The sequence below is a fragment of the Lactuca saligna genome, chromosome 5 (genome assembly GCF_052625555.1).
Source record: "Lactuca saligna cultivar CGN05327 chromosome 5, ASM5262555v1, whole genome shotgun sequence".
In the NCBI taxonomy this organism is placed as follows: Eukaryota; Viridiplantae; Streptophyta; class Magnoliopsida; order Asterales; family Asteraceae; genus Lactuca; species Lactuca saligna.
Genome location: NC_136421.1, coordinates 207,578,454 through 207,600,797, shown reverse-complemented (window position 1 = coordinate 207,600,797; position 22,344 = coordinate 207,578,454). Strand labels below are relative to the sequence as shown.

At 41.7% G+C, this 22,344-nt stretch overlaps 1 protein-coding gene across 1 annotated transcript; it reads right to left on the bottom strand.

Annotated features, from left to right (window-relative positions):
- Positions 1-19,717: 19,717 nt before the first annotated feature.
- Positions 19,718-22,104, bottom strand: LOC145046172 (uncharacterized). Its single transcript, XM_078994476.1, has 3 exons — positions 21,357-22,104; positions 20,254-20,817; positions 19,718-20,136 (listed from the first exon to the last, which is right to left on the bottom strand). Exons 1-3 carry the CDS (start codon positions 22,102-22,104, stop codon positions 19,718-19,720), a joined length of 1,731 nt encoding a protein of 576 aa, XP_078850602.1.
- Positions 22,105-22,344: the final 240 nt, after the last annotated feature.

Sequence of the window (22,344 nt, the reverse complement as noted above, 5' to 3'; positions counted from 1 at the left end):
GGTGGAACGGGATCCGTTGGCACATGAGTTTTTGACCCTCAAGCAGGGTACAAAGTTCGTTACGGTTATCACCAGGATGTTTCATGAGAGAGCGATGTTCTGCCCTGAGCACGTGTCATTTGAGCAGGCACGTATGAGCCATTATTTGAGTATTTTGCGGAGAGATATTCGGGAGTTTGTGGCGAACTCCTCGTACCGGACATTTTCCGAGCTTCAGGCAAATGCTCGGAAGAGGGAGATCGAGCTAGAGACTCAGGTGAGGGAGGAGGCGGAGTCTCAGGGGAGCGATCGGCGACCGACACAGTCTCAGCCGGCAGCCAAGCGGGCCAAGCCCGCTGATCCCAAAGCAGGGAGCCAGAAGGGCCGCATTTGTGGGAAGTGCGGCAAGTGTCATGATGGAGTTTGTAGAGCTAGATCTTGCTACAAGTGTGGCAAGGAGGGGCATATGGCCAAGGACTTCTCTAAGGGTTTTGCAGTGTGTTTCCACTGCAACCAGACCAGACACCGGAAGGCAGAGTGTCCGCAGTTGCGGGGATCAACTAAGGGAGCACCTCAGGGATCTGCCCCTGTCACCATCAGAGCTACCGAGAGTCGGCCAGTGAAGGCCGAGGCGCCGAAGGCGCGAGGGAGAGCCTTCCAGTTGACCCCGGAGGAGGTCCACGCAACGCCCGATGTCGTGGCTGGTATGTATTCTTTCATGTAATTATTTAATGTTTAAGATTTTATGCTTATGTTATGATATGCGTATGTACTTTTCTTGTGAATTTTGTACCTGCTTTGGTGTTATTTGACTCGGGTGCGAGTCGATCTTTTGTATCGTTGGCTTTCAGTCGGCACATCCGCATTAGTCGAGAGGCATTGAATCGACCTCTTAGAGTTTCCATTGCCGACGAGAGAGCAGTATATGCCATGGAGGTGATTCGAGGATGTGTACTCTAAATTTTCAGTGTAGAGTTTCCTATTGATTTGGTCCCGATTACGATGGGAGACATCTGTGTCATCATAGGCATGGATTGCTTGAGCAGATTTGGAGTAGTTATCGACTGCGAGCGATAGCTGGTGACTATACGAGACCCAAGTCGGGGAGTTCTTACTGTGTACGGCGAGGGTACCCGTCCCAATGCAGCGTTTTGTTCGGCTGCTAGAGCGAGGCAAAGTCTACAGCAGGGATGTAGCAGTTTTGTAGCGTATGTGTTGGAATGAGGGTTGGTGCAGGGAGACCGAGTACGGTTAAGGAGGTCCCGATAGTGTGTGAATTCCCGGATGTTTTCCCTGAGGATTTACCGGTTATTCCTCCCGAGAGGCAGGTGGAGTTTCACATTGATTTGATTCCGGGGCAGCACCTATCGCCAAGGCGCCCTATCGCCTTGCACCTCCAGAGATGCAGGAGTTATCCTCGCAGCTTCAGGAGCTGCTGGGGAAGGGGTTTATACGGCCAAGCAGCTCGCGTGGGGAGCACCGATCCTGCTTGTGAAGAAAAAGGATGGTTCGCACCGAATGTGCATAAATTATCAAGAGCTGAATAAGTTAACGGTCAAGAACCGTTATCCTTTGCCAAGGATTGATGATTTGTTCGATCAGCTGTAGGGAGCATCTTGGTTTTCCAAGATTGATCTGAGATCTGGATATCATCAGATGAGGGTGCACGAGGAGGATATTCAGAAGACTGCGTTCAGGACTCGTTATGGGCATTACGAGTTCGTGGTGATCCCATTCGGGCTCACCAATGCGCATGCAGCATTCATGGATCTCATGAACAGGGTATGCAGACCGATGTTGGATCGTTCAGTGATTGTGTTCATTGATGACATTTTGGTGTATTCAAAGTCCCGGGAGCAGCATGAGGAGCATTTGCGGGAGATCCTTAGCGTGCTGAGATTGGAGAGGCTTTATGCCAAATTCTCCAAGTGTGATTTTTGGTTACTAGAGGTGTAGTTCCTTGGTCACCTTGTTAACCAAGAGGGGATTTTGGTCGATCTCGCCAAGATCGAGGCGGTAATGAGTTGGGAGGTTCCGAAATCTCCTTCTGAGACCAGGAGTTTTCTAGGGTTGACCGGCTATTATCGGAGGTTCATCAGGGATTTCTCCAAGATTGTTGTTCCTCTCACCAGATTGACCCAGAAGGGTGTGGTGTTCAGCTGGGGCCCAGAGCAGCAGGCCTCATTTGAGACTCTTCGCCAGAGATTATGCGAAGCCCTAGTGTTGACTCTTCCAGAGGGGTTGGAGGACTTCGTGGTGTATTGTGACGCATCGATATCTGGGTTGGGCGCGATGTTGATGTAGAGGGGGCATGTGATCGCCTACGCATCGCGGCAGCTGAAGCCCCATGAGGCAAGATATCCCACCCATGATCTAGAGTTGGGGGCTGTGGTGTTCGCCCTCAAGATTTGGCGCCATTACCTGTATGGGGTTCGGTGTATGATATACACGGACCACAAGAGTTTGAAGTATTTGATGGATCAGCAGAATCTGAACATGCGTCAGAGGAGATGGTTGGACGTGGTAAAGGATTATGATTGTGAGATCCTGTACCACCCGGGTAAGGCTAATGTGGTGGCCGACGCCCTGAGTCATAGAGCAGAGAGCGCCCCGATTCGGGATATTTGTATGAGATTGACAGTGATGACTTCGGTATTGGACACCATCAGACGGGCTCAGGCTGAGGCAGTGAGATCGGAGAACCGCAAGAGAGAGCGAGTTATCGGGAAGGTGACGGAGTTCGTGACCGATAGTAGAGGGCTTATGACATTCCAGGGTCGGATTTGGGTACCGTTTGTTGGAGGAACGCGTACCAGCTTGATGGAGGAGGCACATAAATCGAGATTCTCGATCCATCCCGGAGCCACTAAGATGTTTCTAGATCTTCAAAAGGAGTATTGGTGGCCCTGTATGAAGAGAGATGCAGCATGGTTCGTCGAGAGGTGCTTAACTTGTCACAAGGTTAAGGCTGAGCACCAGCGTCCGCATGGCAAGTTGCAGCCATTGGAGGTTCTCGAGTAGAAGTGGGAACAGATCACCATGGATTTTATCACCAAGTTGCCGAGGACTGCTAGGGGTGTTGATGCAATTTGGGTGATTGTGGACAGATTGACGAAGAGCTCTCACTTCCTTGCCATCAGTGAGAGCTCTTCTGCTGAGAGGTTGGTAGAATTGTACGTGAGAGATGTGGTATCGCGACATGGGGTGCCAATATCGATTGTTTCATATCGAGATGTGCGTTTCACTTCCAGATTTTGGAAGAAATTCCATGAGGAGTTGGGTACGAGGTTGCATTTTAGTACCGCATACCACCCGCAGACTGACGGACAAAGTGAGCGGACAATCCAGACGCTCGAGGACATGCTTCGAGCATGTGTGCTAGATTTCAGCGGAAACTGGGACACGTATTTGCCCTTAGCGGAGTTTTCCTACAACAACAGCCATCATTCGAGCATTGGTATGCCGCTCTTTGAGCTGTTGTATAGGTGGAAGTGTTGGACCCCCATTTGCTGGGGAGAAGTAGGGCAGCGTGTGATGTGAAGTACAAAGATTGTGCTGCAGACGACAGAGCATATACAGCGGGTCAAACAGAGATTGTTGACCGCTCAGAGCCGCCAGAAGAGTTATGCGGATAGACGACGATCCGAGCTTGAGTTCCAGGTCGGTGACTATGTTCTCCAGAAGGTATCTCCTTGGAAAGGAGTGATTCGATTCAGGAAGAGGGGCAAGCTAGGGCCCCGGTATATCGGGCCGTTCAGAGTAATCGCGAGGGTGGGCAAGGTAGTGCATCGCTTGGAGCTACCTGCGGAATTGGAGCGGATTCATAATACTTTCCATGTGTCTCAGTTGAGAAAGTGTATAGCCGACGAGTCGGCGGTAGTGCCGTTAGAGGACATTCAGGTGGATGCGAGCCTGAACTACGCGGAGAGACCAGTTACGATTGTGGATCGGAAGATCAAGGTTCTGAGGAACAAGGAGGTACCTCTGGTTCAGGTCCAGTGGCAGCATCGGAAGGGGTCGGAGCTTACGTGGGAACCGGAGCGTGAGATGCGTGTGCAGCATCCGGAGCTGTTTCAGGGATAAGACTTCAAGGGCGAAGTCAGATTCAAGTGGGGGAGAATTGTAACATCCGGAATTTCAGGTATTATATTTATTATTTTTATTTTGAGTTTTGAGGAAGAACTCAGCGAGTTGGTGCGTAGACTCGCCGAGTAGAGACACGGTTTCTCATTTGGATTAATGACCGGACTCGACGAGTCGCATTGGTGGACTCGGTGAGTCCATGCTGTTTAATTAAGCCCTAATTTCTCGGTTTTGGGGGCCTATTTAAAGGGCCTTATGGCCGTCATTTCTGCTCACCAGCCCCCAGAGCGAAACCCTAGTGCACTTGAGCGTTTGGAGTGAGAGAAGGAGCCATTATCAACCTTGGAAGTGTTGTCTAGCAAGGGAAAGGAAGCTTTAGCCAAGAGGAAGCGAGAGGGTTAACCTCCTGAAGATTTGAGGTCCAGAACATCACATTTGAGGTACCATTTTCGAACCCTTTTCTTTTGAGGTGATGTTCATGTTTATTTAGGGTTTACTGAGCCCTTTTGTGGCTAGATCTTGTGCCCATTTGGTCCCTTAAGCGAGTTAGGTTCTGGATCTAGACCCTTGAAGGTCTAGAGTGTCCCTTTGTCCAAGCTTTTTATGAATCCATGGAGGTTTTGGTTTGGGATCTTTGTGCTTGAGGTCAAAACACCATTTATGAGTCATTAGGTGTGATATGAGCGCTAAGACATGAACTTTACGTGATAAATAAGCTTGGAAGGACTGGATCTATGAGTTATTGGAACAGATCTGAGGGTCGTTTGGGGTTGTGCATGGAATGTACTCGCCGAGTCCATTGGCAGACTCGACGAGTTGGTGCGGGTTGTTCAGGGATTTCGAACTAGGGGTTGAGTAACCGAGTTGGGTGAGTGACTCGGTGATTCGGAAGGGACTCAGAGGAATCGGGTCCCCATAGAGACTTGGCAAGTCCACGCCAGACTCGGCGAGTTGGGGTTGACCGTTGACCATTGACGAGAGTTGACCGATGTTGACTTGATAGGGTTAGTCAACCTTAGTTGGGAAAGTGTTAATTAGAGATGTATTGTGTTATATGAGGACTATAGCTCGGGAGATCGATCACTAGTGATTTCAGGGATTTACGAGTTACCGAGATACACGAGGTGAGTCTTCTCACTATACTTTACCTTGAGTAGGTAAATAGAGTTATGTGATACAATGTTTTATATATATTGTTGTTGCATTGCATTCTTCTATGTGATTTATGTTGTGCATGCTTGCAGAGTTAGAGTTATAGCCTCGAGTGGCTAATATGTGTTATATGTGGTATTTTGGGGAACTCACTAAGATTTGTGCTTACAGTGTTTTGTGTTATGTGTTTCAGGTACTAGTGAGGATCGCGGGAAGGCAACGGCTTGATCGGTACACACACACGATTTTTATGATACGAGATCTTGGGATATTTTTATATGTTATAAATTGAGTTTCAAACAGTGATGTTTTTATGATTTACAAATGAATTATGTTTTTATAAATGCGAAAAATTGTTTGAAATTTACGGTGTTACAATAGGTCTTAATGATTAAGAACTATATCTCAATTGATCCTCTAAGTGAGTCTTAGTACAATTGTATGTATGAGAGGAGGAATCAAGAATTGAAGAAATGGTTAAATCAAGAAGTCAATCATACTTCATTCCAAAACAAGTCTTAGAGCTAAAGATTGTGACATTGAGTGACAAGTCTTAAGAAGGTTTATAACATTCATCAAATGTAGAATTTGGAAAAAGGATTTCTTATTCTTGCACATTTGGAATTGGTAAGTTGTGATGTCTTGGATAAGACAAAGACCAACTAGGACCAATTTTGTGAAGTGTTTTGTCTTGATAAAAGCTACACTAACTCTTGAATATTTGTTTGTCGAGAAATGTTTATTGACAAGAGAATCTTATATGTCAAGGAGTCAGTGGGAGTGTTAATGGTCTTGAAAAGTTCAAGAACTAATCAAGAATAAACCTTATCGATCATCATTAGCACACGACTTGAGGTTCACAACATATCGTGTTGACACTATCTTGTTTTTGTGCCGTTCCAGTTGAGTTAATTATGCATGTGAGTTCTATGAGTTCTCATTTGAACGCATAAAAGGCAAGCACCTTGATCAATGGAAAGTACATTGATAGGAAAGGGTGAGCTGCTTAACTACTTGGAAGACATGGTGGGCACTCGTGTTACCATAAGGCAAGAAATCAAGATCAAGAAAGTTCGGTCCATATGAGTTTGGATTTGTCGCTAACTTTGGTTTTGAGAAATTCGCATGGATAGGAACACATACACCATTAAAATCTAAGTGTCATAAGATTCTCTACTTCATGAAAATGACTGTGAGGAAATGCTTTCACTAAGAGAGATTTTAAGAAGATAGCGATTGTGAAATTGTATTCTTGAATTCGATTATGGTTACGGTATCCCTTCCATGATTCGAATTGTGAGATTTGGAAATTAGTCTGAATTGTTTAGACACACATATGAGCTATCTAAGCCAAAAGTGTATAAGTTTGAGAAGCTTAGATAAAGGATTATCAAAGCATTAGGTATTAGAAATATGAACTTAAGAAATTCAAAAGGAATTGTTTTTCTGGAAGTTAAGCTGTTTCTGAATACATGGCAAAGCTAGTGGGAGCATAAGTGTTATACTTATATGATAATAATCATCATGATAGTGGGAGCATAAATGTTGTGCTTGTATGATTATTAAGACAAGTATTGCAAGTTAGCAATATTAATTATAGAAAACAAGAGTTATACTTTGCAAAGTCGTAAAGCTTGAATAGTTGTTTTGCTATAATTAAGGGAGAGAATATTATGCTTCATTTCAAATCTAAAGGCTTAGGTTGTGGAATGTTAATAATTTTAGTCAAGGATACATAGTGAATTTTCAAAATTTCGATTATGATTATGACATCCCTCTTCATAGTTCGAATTGTGAGAACGTGACACATAAAATATTATGGCAAAAGATTGATAAAGTATCAGATCTTTATGTAAGACATTATGCATCGTGTCCCATACGCTTCGGGTAAAGGATCGATTGCAAGTGCTATAATATTTGACCATTCTAAAATCTTCCAAATGTCTAGCACATTAAGAGGGAAAAAGGACAAGAATCGGTTTTGACTAAGATAATTAAACAACTATCAAAGGATGATCCAAAGTTCGATGAGGATTGGTCGCTTGTGAGTTGTTGGAAGTATGGTATTGGATGGACCATATCGATATTATTATGAATAGATAAGATTCTATTAAGAATGAGTTGTCATATGGAAAATATGGAAATGTCTCCATATTAGGATTTGGATATTGAGAGTCTATGTCAAGATTAGAAATTTTTATGCAAAAGGATGTTCAAGGAATGTACTTTGAGTGAGAGACATCACGTCTATGGAATTGTCTTGTAACAATCTCCAATAAAGAATTTTGTAATTTCATTGGCAATAGTCATTGTGACTTTTGCACTATGACTTTAGAATCTAGCATATTCTATAAGTGGCAAGAATTTGATATTCTTACACTTGTGATATGGATTGGGAGTTGTGAGATGAGTATGATTGGAAATGTGTTCATTTGATCTATTTCACAAAGTAAGGACCGTAGGTAAACATTGTGTGCATGCTAAGATCATGGGACAAGTATAGTAATAATTGAAGTAAGAAGTTGATTACCCGAAACTACAAATAATGAGTAATCAATATGGTGATTAAATAAAATGTTTTATTTATACCCAGAGTTTGGGGCCATATGGGATTAGTATTATTCTTGTGTTTCACTTTGCATGTTTTGACTTCCTGAATAATTAAATTATTTCAAAATAATCAAATTATTCGAACGGACAACAGTCGTTCATATGTTCGAAGTAGGTATGAATGAAGACTCTCGTGAATTGGTGTGTGGATTGTCTAAAGTGTATTAGACATAAGCAAATGTTTGTTGCAACGTTCATGAGTGCTTATGAATATGATTTGAGCATTGGATTAAACCCACGATCACTTGGACCACTTCATGAATTGTATCACGAATGATTGGTGAGACGATAACATATTATATTCTTGAAACCGAGATGTGTGAGTTGTATCTTGCGAATCGATCACACATTGATAATATGTAAACGCATCAGTAACTTGGTTGTTAGAACAATGTTCTATCAGGATGGATTAGTTCTAAGAACGCAAACAAGAATGAATGTAAAGTGAAAGAGAATATGATTTGAATACGTCGTATGATTAAAGCTTTAACACCTCAAAAGAGCTCGATTAAGAACTTCGACTGTAGAGGTGTTTAGGGTTACAAGCTCTATCGTAAAATAAAAGACGTGTGTGTTATAATGCATACATGCATGCATATATATAGTCTAACCCTAAAGAGATAATCACGGATGGACAGGCCCAATCCGGATATACACAAAAAGACCTAAGACGTAGCATAATAAGCCCAACAATCTCCCCCTTTGCGTCTTCGGAGCCGAAACATCAACCGTTAGGAACCGAGGGCTTTTTCACTGTCTTGAACACTCTCGGTATGATAGCTAACATATGGTACCGAAAGGTGATGTACCACCGAAGCATATCAGTAAAGTTTTTCTTATCAGCCTCCAAGTTCTGCTTGCACCGATGGATTAGATTGATGATGTGCTCCAAGCAGTCAGTAGAAAACATATGTTTATCTACCAAAGCGAATAAGAACCTGTGAGCATCACCCTTTGTAAACATAACAGCTAAGTGAGTTGAGTTAATCTGCCCAATTTTCATCTTATTCACATCACAGGGCTTTTTGGTTGGCTTGATTGTCGACTTTCTGTTCATAACCCTTGCAACTTCCTGATCCATTGTAGCAATCTCATGTATATAGGATCCCAACATTCTTTCATATGTTCTATGATCGGTTCATACTCCTTGGAATGATTAAGTAGAATGTTGACAAGCAAAATCCAATCATGTGGATTAAGATTGGGAAGATCTGCAAGCGATATCACTGACACAGAGTTTGCAGTCCCTCGTGTCACTTTCAAATGGACATTAGCAAACCTACCAGCTGCAGTTGGCTGAAATACTTTGACACTCGTAATCACTTGAGCACTCCATGTTTGGTACTGAGGTTGACCGTATTTCAAATACCAGTCAATAAGCTCTCGGCCAACCTTCGGACTGGGAAACGGAACCTCAACAGTTGAATCAAAACAATGAAAAGTAAATGCCTTTCGTGTAATAGGCATGTCAAACTGTGAGTCCTTAGAATTCTCTCAGTCGAATGATGCAATCGGCTCTAACCAATAAAAGCTTGGTGACTCAATAGCCTGACTGATCAATACTTCCCTTGTCCATTCTAGAAAAAGCGCTTTCTTGCATTGAAGAATGTCTTCTGTTTCTTTATTTCTTCGCTCATTTTCCTCAGCCTCTTTAGAGATCTTCAAGTTTTCATCTAACTCTTTATCTCTCTTCTTTCGTTGCAGAGCTTCGGCTATCGTCTCATTAGTATCACTGTTATTATCAACAACAATCTATTTCAATTTCTCCTCCGGGCCAGAACCTGAAGCTACATTAACCTTCAGTTCTTTTATAAGATCGGCCTGCTGTGATTCCTCTCCCCCTTGTTTTTGTAACATCCGAAAAATACACCCAATTTAAATTTTTCAAAACAACCTGATTTTCATTAAAATGTTTACAAAAAGGTTTTCAATACAAGTCATTTGAGTATTCCCAGAATCACATTGCTACAAAATCACGAGGAGCGGTACGATCGCGCCTTCGCCTTGCCACAGTCTCCTGAAGAACCTGAAAAACATTAAACCACAACTGTAAGCCCGAAAGCTTAGTGAGATACCCCCAAAATACCAACCACGTATACGCCCTTCCAGGCTACGACCTTCCGGTCCAAAACATATAAAACATACATAACATAACAGATCATAGAACAACCATGCATATCGGGTCTACCGTGTGACTGGTCCGCCGTATCGGGCCTTCAGTCCAACGGATCCATCCTCCGGGTCTAGTCATGTCCTTTGAGTCTACAGTGGGGTTGGTCCGCCCGCATCGGGCCTTCAACCCACCTGGTCCACTCTCTGAGTCTATAGTGTGACTGGTCCGCCCGCATCGGGCCTTCAATTGGCCTGGTCCACTCTCCGAGCCTCGGCACGTCTGGTCCGCCCTCGTGGGGCCTACAGCCTATCCGGACCGCTCGCTGGGCCTTCGGAACAACCGGTCCGCCCTGGGTATCTTGGCCTACAACACAAAGCAGGACCCGCCTCAACCCATCTCCAGTCCAAACAACCATGTGCACAAAACATACATTTCATATAACAGTCATAGTCAACAAACCGAGCAAGCAGATCACATAGCATATCATTACCCTAACCGGGTTACCGACCTAACCAGTCACTAGCATAGCATCACTCTGTATATCGGGAAAACTGACCTTAGCAAGGCCTCCTAGCATGTACCATCATAGCTACCAGGATGCAGACACATCAAACAATAACATAATAACCATAACCGAATCTCAATACAATAAAGGGCCGGCCTTGGTGCCTTAGACCCTGTTGATATAGTGAGGATAACTCACCTCGAAACTGCCGGTTGAAAAGATAAGATCCCGCTGCTCCGAACTCGGGCACGAACTCCTCCACTAAACATCAAAACATACAACTCAATAAATACCCCTAATTACCAAAATACCCCTGGAAGACAACTGGTCAACCTTGGACGAGTCAAAGTCAACCCCTGACTGACCCTACTCGCCGAGTCATCCCGATGACTCGCCGAGTCCTTATGCTCAGAACTTCCCTCAATTAGCGACCCAACTCGCCGAGTCACCCCAAGACTCGTCGAGTCCAACAACTCTGAGTCCACTCGCACCCAACTCACAGAGTCATCCCTTGACTCACCGATTCATCGACTCAACCAGAAATATTAGGACTTCCTCGACAAGACTCGCCGAGTCCAAATGGACTCGTCGAGTCCAAGGCCATCTTCAACCTACTCGCCGAGTTGTTCTTCCAACTCATCGAGTCCCAGGCCATCTTCAAGCAACTCGTCGAGTCCACCCATGTGACTCGTCGAGTACCACCTATCTGAACCCATACAGAAGCATCTCAGGCCATGCAATTGATCCAAAACATAGATCCAACCTCCTACAATCCATCCATCACGTAAAGTGGCAAACTTTACGTGAATCTAACGAGACCTAAGCCATTTTCACCTTAAAACCAATGTTTGGGACATGGTGACTTCACTAAGCATACAAACACAGGAACTTTAATGCACTCTAGGCCCTCAATATTCCAGATCTGAGGTAGCAACCTCAGATCTTTCCTCCAAACTCCAAAACATTCCAAGACATACTCCCCACAAACCCCAAAATGATGAAACTAGGAATGCACAGCCTAAGGACGAAGATATTACCTCCAAAAGATGCCCCAATAGCGGCCAAACTCGAACCCAAGCAAAGCCCTTTGATCCAAGCCACTTCTCCTTCAAGATCTCTTCAAATAACACCTCTCCAAGCTCTAATTTGCTCCACAAATGATCTCTCCACGAATTTAGGGTTTCTGGAACTCAAGGGGGGAATAAGGGAGGCTGTGGAGGAGTATAATGCTCTTTATATAGGGCTCAACCCCGAAAATTAGGGTTTTCTCCATACAGCACCTACTCGCCGAGTCCATCTAAGGACTCGCCGAGTAGGCCACTTGACACGCGACCATGATCGCGACCTGACTCGCCGAGTCAACCATGGACTCGCCGAGTCATCCTCTAAACTTACACTTTCAGCCCTTCAACTCTACTCTTGCGATTCGGGGATGTTACAGTTTTGGAGTGACGAAAGGCTCCAAAAAACCTTTAATTTCGTCAAGTATTGCAAGAGCGGGAAGAAGTTTTGTGGTAAGATGATTGCGAATAAAAAGAGTTAAAATTGGATCATGAGCACCAAGAATGTTGGTCAGCATGTCCTTCACATCAGTTGCACAGCTTCGAAAGACGGCTCTTTCGGCTTTCAATAAAGAAATCTCCTTCTCTGCTTGTGAAAGTTGGACTTGCTGTACAACTGTGACATCCCCAATTTCACGGCCAGAAAAGACCGATTTGTTTATGCTTTGTTTTATAAAATCAGAGTAATCTTTTGATTAAAAGAGTTGCGGAATTTGTTCCCAATATAAAATATGATAACCATTTATCAAAACATTTCTCGAAAAGAATGTATTTTCATTAAATAATAAAACCTTAGGATGTCATGTTCGATACAGACCAAAACCATAAACAATATAAAATAGACCTTACAATAATTATTCAACTACTGATCTATAATCCAAAATCTCTCGTCAAGTCCACCAACTTATACCCTTGTGCCATTACCTGTAATGAAAAGAAAACTGAGTGGGTCAGGCTTGGGAGCCTGGTGAGCATATAGGGTTTTCAACCCACAATAATATAATTATTATATGTAATCAGCAAACAACCAACCCAATTACCCATCCCCATTATCTCCTTAAGGTTTTACCCCAAGAACTAACTATCCTTCATTCATTTATTCGTAAGGAATTTGGCACGAATTCCATTGCTGCCAAAGCTTATTTATCAAGTACTAAATCCATAGTTATCTGGCGCTAACTCCATAGTCACCAAGGTTCACTTAACAAGCGCTAACTCCATAGTCGCCAAGGCTTACTCAACAAGCGCTAACTCCATAGTCGCCAAAGTTTACTCAACGTGCGCTAACTCCATTGTCGCCAAGGTTTATACAATAGGCGCTAACTCCATAGTCACCAACTATTCCATCTACCTACGTTCTACCCAATAATTTTGTAGATATAAATACTTACACAGTTTAAATCATTTAACACCTGTATAAAACTCCAATTTCCATGCCCATCTCAAATAGACAAATAACATATAAACACACAGCACGTATTTCATAGCAAATACATCATATTTATGTGTTAGAAGAAAGTAATTACACACTCGCACATATAAACAACAATAAACTTAATACACTCAAACCATACTTGTATTATTATTGTGTTTATGAAAGGTAGTATACACTCACACATATAAACAACAATAAACTTAATACACTCAAACCATACTTGTATTATTATCGTGTTTATGAAAGGTAGTATACACTCACTTGATCAGAAGATGATCGGACAGCACTACGACTTGCAGAAGTAGTATTCTTCGGTAGATCTGGAAGATCTCCACAAAAATCGAACTTCTCGCGGGCAGAGCTTCAGCTCGGGAACCGCACTTCTCGGGATCTTCGGGATCTCGGGACTTGCTTCGGGGCTCGAGAATAATACCGGGGCTTTGGGGTAATTCTGGCACGCAAATTGAGGCAAAACGGGAGAGAGAATGGAGAAAATGAACAAAAGAACCGGCTGCCCTCGCATCCTTTTTATAGGAGGCTGGAACCTCGGAGTACGCGGGGCGTATAGGCGTACGCATCCGAATTCGTCACTGCATGCGTCAACCGAAGCCACTTGATGCGAGTGTCGACATCCTCGGTGTACGCGGGGTGTACTCGAGTACGCGGGGCGTACTTCAGATCGGACCGCTGACTCCTCTTCGAATAATGTCGGGGTTTAATAATTAATTTTAATTATTAATTATTTAATAAACTTCGGAAATTCATATCTGCTTCATACGAACTCCGTTTTCGACGTTCTTTATATCCACACGAAGGTGAGACTATGCTCTACAACTTTCGTTTAGATTCCATTGGCTAATTTTGACTTTTATTTTTATTAATTATTTTTAATAGGTCGGGATAGAAAATCTCGTTATAAATTCATAACTTCTTCGTCCGATGTCCGTTCTTGCCTAACTTTTCGTTGTTTCGCTACTAACAACGAGATCTTCGATTCTCGTTTAGATCGCTAAGGCTAAATATCACTCTAACATAAATTCACTTTTTACGTCATTCAACGTTGTGCCGTTTCTGTTGCGAAACTTTAACAAGTCGTAACTTCTTCGTTATAACTCGGATTTTGGCGTTCTTTATATGCACGGTAACCTTGTAACATATGCTACAACTTAGTTAGGATTATTCATCCTAAATAATCTTCTATCAAAAAGTCATTTTTGATGCTTATTGTCTCTAAATTGACTAGCCCTGATCTACGGGCGTTACAACAACGATGGTAGAGGCATGTTTGGCAACTTCTTCTTTTAATTCACTCTCCTTGGCTATCTCAGCATGCATAGAGTCCAGTTTAGAAGAAACCGAACTTATGAGAGTCACATTATCAGCTTTCAGAGAGGAACGAACATCTTCAAATTTCAAGTGTTCTTCCTTTTAAGCTTGAGAAAGCGAATCAACCGAAGCACAGACTTTAGCAGCATTGCTGTCTGCATGACCTTTCAAAGAGTCAAGAAATATCTGAGTTGTGCGAACAACCTTGGCAATATCAGTTGTAGCTTTCTTGCAAAGAGATGTGGATTCTTGAATAGCTTCGGTTGACTTATCCATCGCTTTAGTATATTTCTCTATGGCGGTTTCCACAAAGGCTTTTAGAACAACCCCGCCATAAGCTTTTGTATCATCTAGCAATTTTTCAAGCTTCTCGTGAATATCGTCCAAATGTTTTCGGTTGATTGGACCTTCATTGTCCTCATCCAATTGCAAACGGTAGGGACTAAAGTATGTGGAATCATACTCATCATTGTCTCCACCAAGAGTCGCACCAAAATCAGTTGATTTGGTTGGTGAGGGAGGGATAGTAGTAATTGGGGTTTCAGATACAGTAGGTCCCCCCATATGAGATACGTTGACCCTTGCTATTTCATCAGGGATTGTAGTAGTAATGGTGATTTTGGTAATGATATGAGTAGATAAAGGTGTGGTGGAAATAGAAACCGAAGATACGGGTGGAGGTGGTAGAGAGGTTTCAGTTACAAATGTTGAAACAACCAAAACTGGTTCGTTCGGTGTCGGTGTGGGAGTAGGCTGTTTTGGTGATGTTTGTTTTGGTGAAGGGGATGGAGTGGGAATTTTGACAGTTTCTGTTTTTGGAGGGGATTATTTCGGTGATGGAGGTGGTGTTGGAATCTTATCTTCAGGAATTGGAGAAGGAGAACGAGGTGGAGTATTACCTCGAGGAGACTCATGTGGAGAGTCGGCTTTTTGATCATCTTCATTGTCAGATGGTGAAGGAGATGAACCTTTAAATTTTCTAGCCATGCGTTTAATCTTCTTTGGCTTTGAAGAGCTTGCGGTTTCGGTCTTCCTTTTCTTGCTCTTTGAAGGCTTAGAAGTTTTAGCCTCAGTTGCTTCTTTCTGGACAGATACTCTTTTTCCTCTACCACTCAGTTGATCAAGAGCATCGAGAGCAAACTGTTGTTCTGGGGTAAGAACTCTCGGCTCTATTGGGTACAACTGGTTGTAGTCCGCCATAACATTGCTTTGCGGAGTAACACTCCGGTACATCGTCTCTGGTATCGCACCATAATAACGAAACTTGGATGGGTCTGAGAGGATGATCTTTTTAGTATGGAAAGTGGAAATTGTTGCAACGAGAGCATCCTTCATCAATGGAATCTCCAATATGTCAATGGCCCGTTGTGTGATGATGGTCCAGAACCTCCCACATGAAATTTCAGATTGTCGTGTAGACGTGTTCAAACTCTGCACGACTTGAGACCAGATGATGGTTCCATAATCCAGATTCAAACCGTTGTACAATCCGTATAGAATAGCCAAAAATCCTTTGCTTGTGCCATCCAATCCAGCACTTCTTTCTACCCAGCCCTTAATCAACAGGGTAAGAAGTCCATTCCACTGAGAGGGTAAACATGACTTCTTAACTTTGGTTATCGTGGTCAATACATCAGTGTATCCCATCTCATACATCAACGAAAATAGTTGTGCAGTAGTGATGAAATCAGGAGATACCACCGAGGAATCCACTGCAAGACCCAATAAGGTACAAAACCTCCCTTTTGATATGGAAGCCTTCTTGTTGTGAATCTGGAAATAGATGCGTTCCTTGTTCTTGTCGTAAGATGCAGACGAGTAGACTCGCGACAATAGGGACATTGGAACTGCCTTATATCGAGTTAAGGCCACAACCAGTGGAGAATACTTTAAACATTCCACTACATATAACATATAAGAGTCGCACAAGAAGGGTGTAAGGGCGATTATCATGTTCTGATTGGGTTTGATGGTGAGAATACCAGATGAAGCGGTTTGATCTTGAGCAGAAGAAGAAATCGCCATTCTTGATGAGAGGAAGAAGATGAACAGTTTAAATTGTCGTTTTAGGTTTAGAATTCTTTGAAGCAGTAGAAGACAATGAAGTTGCAATCCCTTTATATACCGTTGGTAGGAGAGAGAAAATCGTGACGATCGTGATGTTATCTTATAAAAAGTAGCCTGAAAAAGCGCGATTTGACAGGTTGGATGTTCCGAGGTAAGCGTCATCACGCGTGCGTATGGTGACCATTCAAAATCATGCGCCTAAAAGATTGCATCAATCTTCATTTGAATTAGAGTAGACCTCCAAAACCTGAAGTGCCTTCGACTCACTAAATGACAAAATTATCAAACAGAGCATCAACAGAATGTGGAAAAGTACAAATTTTCGTGCATTAGTGTGACAATCGATAAAGAAATAAAGCAAATATGTTTGGGTTGTGAGTGATATCTGACAATCAGACAAAAAACAGATGATTTCAGGCAAGAATCGCTTCCTTTGAAGTTAAGAGAAACTCAAAGTGCTTGTGTAGATTCCCGAGAATATGATCAAATGTTTGTTAATAAACATTGAAAGGTTTCTTTTCATGACAGAGGCTAAGGGTGGCGTATCTTCAACCGAACATCAATACTTAAGATAAGACCGAATGTTGGAAGAAGTAGGGGTGTGCACCAAACCGCACAAACCGCATAAACCGCCCGCACCGCACCACACCGCACCGCATAACGCGGTTTAAAACAAATGCGGCGCGGTTTGCGAATTGTAATTTGGTCGAACCGCACTACGCGGTGCGGTTTGCGGTTTTTAATTACAACACTGCGGTTCAAACCGCACCGCACTATATATATATATATATATATATATATATATATATATATATATATATATATATATATATATATATATATATATATATATATAACCAATTTAGTATAAAATAATTAAAGAACATAACTAATTTAGTCATACATACGAAAAAATGGATCGAACAGGATGCAAATTTCAAACTTTTGTTTAAGTGAATTTGATAGGACTTCGCTTAATAAATTAGATATTTTTGCTAATTCTTTATATGTTTTTCTTTATTTTAATTAGACGTTCGAACATGTACAATATATTGTTTAGAATGTATCTAGAGTATATGTTTGTTATTCGTCTTCTAGTCTTAGGTAAAAACATATACAATATATTGTTTAGAATATATTGTTTACAATAACTTAATATTTATATACTCATACTTAAATTTGAAAAGTTGCCTACCGAACTGCACCAAAACCGCCCACACCGCACCAAACCGCACCGCACCGCATAACGCGGTTTGGAACCTTCGTGGTGCGGTTTGCGGTTTCTAATAATTTCAAACCGCACGTGTGGTACGGTTTGTGGTTTTACCTCCAAACCGCACCGCGAACACCCCTAGGAAGAAGTACTTGTGAGACCGATGTGATATGTTGAACAAGTAGGCAGGTGATAGTTTGTAATGACAAGAGAGTTTATGAAATAAGAAAAAATTTCATTAAGGACCTCGCAAATAAAACTGGATCTTTATGGGAAGAATAGTCTTGGTATTAGACACATTCATTAAGGACCTCGCAAATAAAAAAGATTTCATTTGGTACAAAGTAAGACCTTGAATATCAAAATTCAACGTTAATTCATCATGGGTGTTGAATTTTGGGTTTCACTTAGCACGTGGTATACGTAACTAAGATCATAAACACAGATGTTGTGTAACCATAAACCTCAGTGGTAAGAACCGAGAGTCTCAAGGGTTACATTAGTGAACCGATAGTAGATGGAGAAAGGTTTGAAGATGGTTAAAGAAACAGATGTACCTTTTGCTATATTCAAGGACAAAGCAGAAAAACTCTTAACTCATGTGAGAAGAGTAAGGTAGCTCTAGACCAGTTAAAGATGGATTGACTAATTGGGAAGAAACGATGGGTAGAATCGAATCATTAAGTCATTGCCCTTGGTCGTTGAGGCTTGAGTCAACATGCAGCAGCATTCTTCTAGGGACCTTTAACTAGTTTAGAAAATATACTTAATACATGTACCATCTCCATAATCTGCTTTTCATGTATTCTTGGAACCGAAATAAGGCAAGACAAACCAATATACCACAAAAATATTTTTGGATTTTTTTGAGTTTTTCTGAAAAAGAATAAAAATAGAAAAAGAAAATATAAACATAAGCAATTTACAACCGAAACCTTACCTTAAATGAACGAAGTGAGATAGACCGAGTGGTCGGTGTATTTCGGTTCTCAAAAATTTGAGGATCCGAAATAGACCGAGCGGTCGGTGGATTTCAGTTCCCGAAATTTAAGGAGCCGAAATAGACCGAGCGGTCGGTGCATTTCGGTTCCCGAAATTTGAGGAGCCGAAATAGACCGAGCGGTCGCTCCATTTCGCTTGTCTAAGTTTTAGTAAGAAGATTAAGGATTTGGTACCAACTCAGCTTCCATCATACCAAGGCCTTGTAAGATTTGGTTAAAGAGTGCTTTAGGTAATACCTTAGTGAATATGTCGTCCAGTTGATCATTAGATCTAACAAAGTGTACTTCTACGTTCCCATCTTCGACATGGTCCTTAATGAAATGGTATCGAAAATGTTGCACTGGATTGTGACAAATCCTTATCTCACTTTCTGAGTCACAATAAAGAGGTATCTTTTTCATGCTTAACCCATAGTCTCTCAGTTGACTTTGAATCCAGATGACTTGAGAAGTACAAGAAGCTGCAGCAATATACTCAACTTCGGCTGTAGATAGCGATATGCAAGTTTGCTTTTTGGACTGCCAACTAACAAGTTTTTCGTCGAGAAACTGGCATCCACCTGTAGTACTCTTTCTATCCAGTCCACATCCTCCAAGATCAGCATCAGAATATGATTGGATGATGAATCTAGATTTTGCAGGGTACCAGAGACAGAGAGTATAAGTTCGCCTTAAATAACGGAATATATTATTTACTGCAACCATGTGAGGTTCTCTTGGATTTGCTTGAAACCTAGCACAATAACACACAGAAAACATAATGTCTGGTCTACTAGCCGTTAAATACATAAGTGAACCTATCATTTGACGATATTTTGTTACGTTAACAGCCGGTTTTCCAGAGATGGTGTTAGTTTAGTGCCAAATGCCATTGGAACCTTTACTTTTGAATCACCCGTCATATCGAATTTTGTTAGTAAGGTTTTCGTGTAAGCCTCCTGGTTGATAAAGATACCTTATGTTCCCTGTCTAATGTTTAAACCAAGAAAGAAATTAATTGGACCCATTGCGCTCATTTCAAATTTAGTCTCCATCAATTTTCTGAATTCAGCTGTTAAGCTAGGATTCGTAGAGCCGAAAATGATATCATCAACATAAATTTGAACGATCATTAAATGTTCGCCTTCTTTCTTTCGAAATAAGGTCGGGTCAACCGAACCTTGCTTAAATTTTTACATTTTAAGAAAATGAGTTAAGGTTTCATACCAGGCTCTCGGTGCTTGCTTTAATCCATACACAGCTTTATCTAGCACGTAGCAATGATCAGGGAATTTCTCGTTTACGAACCCAGGCGGTTGTTCCACGTAGACTATTTCTTCTAATTCTCTATTTAAGAAGGCATATTTGACATCTATTTGGAAAACTTTGAAGTTTTTATGAGCTGCATATGCCAAGAAGATCCTTACCGATTCCAGTCTAGCTACCGGAGTGAATGTTTCTTCATAATCTATTCCTTCTTCCTGACAATATCCTTTCACAACCAGCCGAGCCTTGTTGCGAATGACATTCCCTTCTTTATCCAACTTATTTCTGAAAACCCACTTCAGTCCAACTACAGAGGCATCCTTTGGTGTAGGAATCAATCTCCAAACTTGGTTTCGTTCAAATTCATTGAGTTCATCTTGCATTGCCTAGACCCAATCTGAATGATCAAGTGCAGTATTTACTGTTTTTGGTTCTATTTTTGAAACAAATGAATTAAACATACAAAATTCAATTTTAGAGAATAATGCATTTTGTTTCGCCTTTATTTGAGACCGAGTGAGAACGTTTTCAGATGGTTCACCAATTATTTGTTCCTTGGGATGGTCTCTGGTCCATTTCACCAATGGAGGATAATTTGGGTCATATTCTGGATCCAATTCGGCATTCACTTCTACTTCAGCTTCTGATGTATTGCCTTCGCCTTCATCAGTTGTGCTTTCGGTCTCTTTCTCCCCCTCAACTGGTGAAGTATAATCGGCTTCTGTACTCAAGTTTGCATTTGTTGTGGGAATTGAGTTCTCCCCCTCGGTTGTACTACTACTAGGTGGACTTGGAGCCAAACCAGCCTCCTTTTCTGATCCTTCAAGAGATGGAGACGAAGCTGAATTCTCCCCCTGGAAAGATGTTTTACTGGTTTCTGTTGGAGTTGAACTTTCCCCTTGTAATGATGGATTACTTTTAGCAACTTTGGGTTCATTTTCCATCTCCTTGGTAGCTTCATCGATAACTTTCTTAAGATTTTCAACTTTGTTATCTTGGGCTTTCGCTTCTGAGGATGCTGCTTTTTCTGGTTCATCAAACAGCCGTATATATTCTTCAAACAAGTTGGCTATTGGAACCGAGACTTGTCCTGATTCTGGAAAAACGTCTCCTAGAACACTTTCTTTTCTTTGGATGTGTTTACTGTAACTATCATCAAAAGTGACATAGTAGGTTTCTTTAATTCGTTTTGAACGTTTGTTCAATACTCTGTACGCTTTTGATGTTAGTGAGTATCCCAGAAAGATTCCTTCATCCGCTTTGACATCAAACTTGTTTCGGTTTCTTTTGAGTTGAAAATGAAACACCTTGAACCGAAAATGTGAAAGAATTTGACATTCGGCTTTCTGTTATTCAGAATCTCATACGGAGTTAATGAGAATCTCGTGTTCAGAAGGGACGGATTTTGAGTGTAACAAGCGGTTGCCACAGCATCAGCCCAGAAGTATAATGGAAGTGAAGCATAGCTTAGCATAGTTCTAGCTGCTTCACACAGAGAATGGTTTCGCCTTTCAACAATGTCATTTTGTTGTGGTGTATAAGGTGCCGAAAAGTTATGAGTTATACCCTTATCATCCAGAATGCCATCAAAATCATTGTTCTTGAATTCCAAACCATTGTCGCTTCGGATATTCCTCACTGTATTCCTTAGCTGCATTTCTATTTGTTTGATGAATGTTTTTAGCTTGGGAGTTGCATCTGATTTTTCCACTGAAGATTTCAATAGCCGAAGGCCCACACAAGTCGATATGCAAGAGTTCAGTGATTCAGCTATCTTTGTTTTGATCCGTGTAGGGTGACTCTTTCTGCTTTGTTTCCCCATTTCACATGCAGCACACAGATGATCTTTGTCAAATTTGAGAAGTGGGAGTCCACGTACGTGATCACCGAGCACCAACTTATTGATATCTTTAAAGTTCAGATGCAAAAGTCGTCTATGCCACAACCAGCTATCATCCGCATTTGCTTTTGTTAGCAAGAATATTGCTGGTTTTCCTCGTATGGGATGGAGATTTAATGGGTACATCTCTCCCTTACGTTCAGATTTCAGCAGCACCTTCTTGGATTGTTTCTCAATTATTTCTGAACCTTCATCATCGAATGATACTTTTAAACATGTGCCCACAACTAAGTGTGACACACTGATGAGGTTGTGTTGCAATCCTTCTACGTAAGCCACTTTTCGAATTGTGAAGTCACCGTTTGTTATCATGCCATAGCCCTTGAACGTTCCGAAAGAGTTATTTCCATATTTCACACAACAACCATTTTTCAACGATCGAAATCCTCTAAGTTCTTCCTTCCTCCCTGTCATGTCACGTGAGCAGCCACTGTCTATGTACCATTCTTCGTCAAACTGCTCGTCACTCATTACCTGCAAAATTAAGCAGATTTAGGAACCCAAGGTTGTTTGGCTCCTTCTGAGTTTTTCACGGAGATGGGAATTGCAGTAGAAATATCAACCAAGTATGTTCTTTTTACTAATGTGGTTTGATCTTTTCGTTTAATTGTATATACTTTGATTTTTGTTTTATCTTGTTTGAATTTAAGTTCG